Source organism: Nestor notabilis, unplaced genomic scaffold (genome assembly GCF_000696875.1).
Source record: "Nestor notabilis isolate BGI_N333 unplaced genomic scaffold, ASM69687v1 scaffold16887, whole genome shotgun sequence".
In the NCBI taxonomy this organism is placed as follows: domain Eukaryota; kingdom Metazoa; phylum Chordata; class Aves; order Psittaciformes; family Psittacidae; genus Nestor; species Nestor notabilis.
The window spans coordinates 1-6,311 of record NW_009936389.1 but is presented as its reverse complement, the minus strand read 5'-3'; the positions used below and the strand labels follow the sequence as shown (position 1 = coordinate 6,311).

The window sequence follows — 6,311 nt, the reverse complement described above, 5'->3', positions numbered from 1 at the left end:
CTGAACCCCAAATCACTTTGTACTTCACAGTTACCATTTCAAACATACTAATCATTCACATGGAGGAGCTTTGGGAGCTTAGGTTGATGTGAAGGTTTTGCTTTTCTCTCCAAATTCTCAACCGGTTGAGCTAATAACACTTCACAAACAGCAGCAGTTGGAAGCTTGCAGGAACGGTGCCTTTACCATACACATCTCATAGCAACTCCCCACTGACAAAGCATCCCATGCCTGGGAAGCCAGTTCCAGGGTAGCCTGTGAAGGAATCCCAGTGGGAGAGCAGATACTGTTGAACTGTCTGAATCACATGCACACTCATTCACATGCAGGGATTTACATAAAACTTGCTTTTTGTTTCCCTGTGACATTTTTCTTTCTCTTTTTTGCCTTCCCAACCATTTTAAAAATAAGGTTATATTAGACCACACACAGGCAGTGCTGTATCATGTCACTGCTTCTGAAGCAGAACTCTCTAATTTATTTCAAAGGGAAGTTCTGCTGCAAAATTGAGGGTGTGATATGAACTCAGAAATTAACACAAGAATTTTCCTTGGGGGGGAACCAAGGCTGAATCAGACATGCAATAAATGACCTCGGAAGCCCTGTGCCTTGGTACATCCACCTACCCAACATCATGCTTTAAGAGAAAAAAGTTATTTTCACCATTACCCTATTTCAAGCTAGGTAGAAGAGCTGGAATTAGTGGATTCACTCTGGTCAGGAGGGAACAAGTTACTCATCTGTGTGTCTGCCAGGACATCCATCAGCAGGCATCGCACTCCTGACGCTATCTGCTGGGAATATATCAATCTATGGGGACAGAGCACTGCCCCAGTGGGTCCCATAGCGCAAGCCCTGCGCCAAGGAACGTGGCTGGGATGCTGCAGGCACTGCTGGAAATGTGCAGAGCTACCGTTTGCTTGCAGCTGCCCTCCCTCCATGCACCACATCTGGAGAGGGATGCAGCAGCCCTCTCACGCACAGCAACAAATCCCCATCACATGGCGGCTCCAAGGAGTTTTCCCACTGGTTTCAACAGGATCCGAGCTCAACACAGGAAAAAGCAGCACTAAACCATTGCCCTGACAGTGCAAGCAGGGACAGACCTCCACACAGAAGCAGCTGAGCTGCAGATTTCCTTCTGACAACTGCTGCGGGGGCAACAGCCTCCTCCTGCAAAGGGATGGAGCAGCACAAGTTGACACATCCCAGGGCTCAGCTGCTTCTGTCCAGGGAAGGGCAGCAGGAGGATTTCAGCTCCACGCTTCTCGACCTCATGTTAGACATTTGGGACCTGTGGCCCCAGGCCAGAGTAACTGCACTTTCATCTTGCCCTGCCCAAGGGGACATTTCAAACCCTCTGAACAGGAACTCAAGGAGCCCGCTGGACCACAGGGACGAGGCTCTGAACACTGGCATGATTTGCTAGACCTGCCGTCTCATATGGGGACTTGAGATGTGCAGAGCTTGGGAAGGTACCACCACCCTTCTGCTCCCGCATGAGCTCTGGTTAGACAACTTCATAATTAAGAAAAAGAGGTAGTGTCTGTTTTCCAAAGAAACTGAGGCTCTTGGATCTCCGTTTCTCACAGAGACATGAAGTCCAGTGCCTCAGCTTTATATATAGAACCTTTGAATTCTGCCTGCACACACCTCACACAACAGAGGTGCACAGAAGGTGTGAAATGCTCCTCTGGGAGCTCTGTAGTGGGAGAGCTTGTGCCCTACATACAGGGCAGCATGGCTCATTCCCCTCTTTTATAAACCTGTTTACAAAAGGGACTTAAAGGAACTTCTGAGTGCTCCTTCTACCATTTAACTACCACATGGTACAAGATATAACAATGTTCAGAAAACCCCCTCGGGTCTAAACTCAATTATATAACTGTAGCAAGAAAAATATTTTAATCTGATCAAAGTGTTAACATGTTTGACCATGTCTGACCTCTAATGTTTGTAACCACCTAAAAGGCTGATGTTCTTACTAAGGATGTACCTTAATTTGATTTAAAGTCATTTGTACTATTTAAAAAAGGATATAGTTTTATGATTTTTTATTTCAGTTAGAAAAACAGTTCCTCAGTTTGTCAGTATTCTTTGGAAGTTTCATGCAGATTTTTAACTGGTAAATCCTATATATGCCACTCGAGGAAAAGCTGGAGTTTGCAAGTCAGGAGAGCAGAAGCAGAGCCACAAACCACCACACATGTGAGACCGGAGCGACGGGTGAGAAACGGTTCTCCTGGTGCCTTGCAAAATTCTGAGGTTTCAGATGCATGCACAGGCTCCTTCTTCACCCCCAGCCCTCCCTTCTCCCTTTGACAGCTCCACTGCCAGGCCAGGCTACTCGTGCGTGCTCAAACAGCATCACTGCAGCTGAATAACCCTAAATGGCAAAGGTAGCCATTGAGCCCAACGCCCAGGGTCTGCCCACTGCAGGGTGGCTCCTGCCACATCCCGCTGCTCGCTGGGGACATCGGCTGTGCTTGGCCTTGCTGCTGCTGTCAGTACCCAGACACATTCAGTGCATCACTCCAGAGCGAGTTCATAGACTCACAGCCTGGTTTGTGTTGGAAGGGACCTTAAAGCTCCTCCAGCTCCAACCCCTGCCACGGGCAGGGACACCTTCCACTAGAGCAGGTTGCTCCAAGCCCCTGTGTCCAACCTGGCCTTGAACACTGCCAGGGATGGGGCAGCCACAGCTTCTCTGGGCACCCTGTGTCAGCGCCTCAGCACCCTCACAGGGAAGAGCTTCTGCCCAAGAGCTCATCTCAATCTCCCCTCTGGCAGGGTAAAGCCATTCCCCTTGTCCTGTCCCTGCAGGCCCTTGTCCAAAGCCCCTCTCCAGTATTCCTTTAGCCCCTTTAGGCCCTGGAGCTGCTCTAAGGTGGCCCCTTCAGTAGTCTTCTCTTCTCCAGCTGCCCCAGCCCAGCTCTCTCAGCCGGGCTCCAGAGCAGAGCTGCTCCAGCCCTCGCAGCATCTCCATGGCCTTCTCTGGACCCACTCCAACAGTTCCACGTCCCTCTTGTACTGGGGGCCCCAGAGCTGGACACAGGACTGCAGGGGGGGGTCTCAGAGCACATAAATAATATAAGGGAGTGTGTTTTGATAAAACAGACAATTTTGGCTGGGGAGATGCGGGGAGCTCAGCAGGATGCTGGGGTGAGCAGAGGAACAGTTAGCGGGCTATAACGACCTCGAGGGAAACAAAACAAGTGATGCTGCTGAGAAAATAAGAAAGAAAAAAAAAGAGGAAAGCAGCGTGCTGGTAACACTGGCAGCAACACACCCACCCAGGCTGGCTCCAGCACCGCTCACAGCACCTGGTTGGGGTCTGGAGGGAGACCACAGAGCAGAACTGTGGTTCAGTCGCAGAGCAGGGTTCAGCCAGCAGCCTCGGTGCCGGCTGCCCTTCCTCTGTAGTCATGTATTCTGTTTTTCAATCAGGTAAATGTAAAGCCCTGACAGTTTGCCAAAGTACTCCTGGGTTAATTCATTTTAGTTTTGGAAGGTTCTGAAATTAATCCTGGCTGCAAACAGCCGTTTCCAGGAAGCGTCATTAACCAAAATACAATCTCCACTATCGAGCGCACGCATGAGAACGGTAACCCCATTCACTCACACAACCCTCCTCTCCAACTCTACTTTGCTAAAGTGTTAATTCAACACACTTCTAGGGATGGTGAAGTATCTGCAATCTTCAGTCACAAATCTGACCTCCTCAATTACTGGAAGCAGCCACCAGATTATAGCCCGCACTTCATATAAAATACACACTAGCAATAAATCTATATGACAGCAATACACAATTTACTATGATAACCTTTGCACAGTCAATATAAATACAAGACAAAATTGCCCAGCTATTCCAACACTGGAATACAGCTATTCCAACATTGGAATAGCTATTATACCAAGTCAAAAACCACAAGACCAGCCTTTATCTGAGGAAGAATCTTCCCATGTCTGTTAGGTTGAGAGTTAAAAGTCTGTTAAATCAAATCAGTTTCTTTAGGCACGCAACAAACCATCGCAGGATCGGAACAGGCCCCTGTGAAGCTGGCTGGGGCAGGGGATGATTCCCGTGGCTCCCAAGGGGACGGGATCATTCCCTCTCTGCTACTTCATTTTCCCCCTTTGAGTTCTGCACAGTCTATTTACTCCTGTCTGTTGCTCCGACAGGAACCACTCAGGGTTTTATTACATTATCCAGGGGAAAAGCAGTTCACAAACCACAATCTACTTTTTAGCCTAATTGCTAATAAATAGACTATTGCACTTCGTGGCCCATCTAGTAAGGAGTTAAGATTAAAAGAAATATTCCACTACAAGAAAGAGTTGCTGAGCTAATATAACTCTGAACTTACCCAGGTTCTATACTAGGGAGCAAACTAAATACGTCTAAATAAGTCAAATTTAATAGAATTAAAAATTTAACATAATTAAAAATTTATCAGCTTAATATTTGAGGGGAGTGAGGGGGATACCTGGTACCCGGATGAAGGGACACAAGGTGGGAAGCAACAGAAGGAATGCTTATTTGGATTACGACATACACTGGCCCTGCCTTGCAAACACATCTTTTCTCACTGCGAACTGAAGGAAGACTTCAAAATTTAGGGACAGATCCTCGAAACCCAACTTCAGCAAAGTTCCAACAGTCTCCAGGCAGGGGAATTGGTGCCCCCAAGAAGGGCTCTGTTGGGGTAGGGGCAGGCTCATGCAGGGACCCATCTGCTGCCACCCAGGCCAGCAGCATCGACCCGCAGGGCACAGGAGCAATTCCCACAAACAATATTTCATGTCAGTTCCACACGCCACAATCCATCACTTTTTCATAGTGCCAGTTTAACATCCTATCCCTCTAGCCAACAAATGAGTGAAGTTAAGCACAACATTATATATTCTTTTAAACCTTATCCCTTCAAAGGTGAACAGCTAAACCCGAAATAAACCAAATGATGCTCTGTTCTCACTTACTGACTGCAAACAGAATAATGCCTGAAATGAATGTAGCAATGCTGGCTCCTCAGGAGCAACACAAGCACCAACTGACTGCTGCAATGTCGTGACATGATTTTCTGGAGTTCTGATAGAGATGGCGATGGGAAAAAACAGCTTTTGTAAAGAAGCCTTTAGTTTGATTGTTCAGACAGCAAAACTTGTAAACATTAGAATACACAGAGTTACTAAAGCGGATTTGACCCAGGAGGGAAAAAACTTTACAGGAAGAAGATGGGAATAGTCCTCCAGCAGCATGAAGCCTTTTCCTAAAAACCTCTATTGCCACTTTAGAAGCACAAGATCCACTCTCTGGACCTTCACCCACAACAGAGCCCTAACCAAAGGCAGGCCAAACCCTGGCCATTTTACAAGCAGACACGTCAAACTGAAGCTTGAGCTGCGGGACATACCCCTGAACACAAACACCAGAAGCTGCTCGCCTCCAAAGCCAGTGACCCAGAAAACGGAAGGGGCATTCTTACATCAGATATTAGGATTTGATTGTTGGAAGAGTAAAGGCGAACCTAGAGGATGGGGAGGCTGGAAAAGAAGCTCCTCCAGCAAATTCGGAGCAGGCACTTGCTGCCGAGCATCTCTCCCCCTTTCCCATTCCTTCTCCCATTTGGACAGAGCAGTGCTCAGGCATTTTAGGAACCAGGCTGGTATACGTCAGGAAACAAGCACGTGTGGTTGCCTGCACGGTAACTGCAACACTTCAGCAGTGCGAGAGAGGCCACAAAACTTCTCCATAAGGAGAGGATGAACTCACCAGCGGTGACATGGATCCATTCGGCAGATAAGGATCTGAGAGCATGAGGAAGGGGTAGCCAGAGTACGCAGATCCTTTGTACATCCCTGGGTCCTGATGCTTCATACCTGTTAAAATCAAAGTTCCCCATCAAGATTCGCTTTACGACAGGTGATTCCTCTGCACGTCAGGGCCCACCATAGAGGTTCTGCGGCGTCTTTTTGCCCTGTATCCTTTGGAAAGGGTGTTTGGGGGGTGCTGGGGTCCCCTGGGGATGCATTGGGAAGCCTCGCTGCTCACAGGAGCAGCATTCCCGGGAGGGCCGTGGCGGCCAGGCCGGCATCCCTCACTCCGGGGTGCTGAGGCTGGGGACCGGGGTTGGAATTCACCCACCCTGGGGATGGCGAGCGCTTGGATGTGGGACACACACACACACACACACACACACACAGAGGGAAGGGGGATCACTGCAACTAACCATCATCCATGTGGTCGGGCAGCTTCTCCTGGTAAACCCGCTGCGGATCCTGCACCCTCCTGACGGCCTGCACGGGGAGGA

The 6,311-nt window shown here is 48.7% G+C and overlaps 1 protein-coding gene across 1 annotated transcript in view; it reads right to left on the bottom strand.

The window, feature by feature from the left end:
• Positions 1-6,306, bottom strand: part of LOC104408659 (lymphoid enhancer-binding factor 1-like) — a gene marked incomplete at both ends in the record, with an annotated part of 59,213 nt that extends 52,907 nt beyond the window's left edge. Inside the window, 2 exons of the mRNA XM_010018322.1 lie at positions 5,774-5,880; positions 6,231-6,306. Of these exons, the coding sequence (XP_010016624.1) occupies positions 5,774-5,880; positions 6,231-6,306 (183 nt within the window). The remainder of the gene's footprint in view (positions 1-5,773; positions 5,881-6,230) is intronic.
• Between the last annotated feature and the right edge of the window lie 5 nt (positions 6,307-6,311).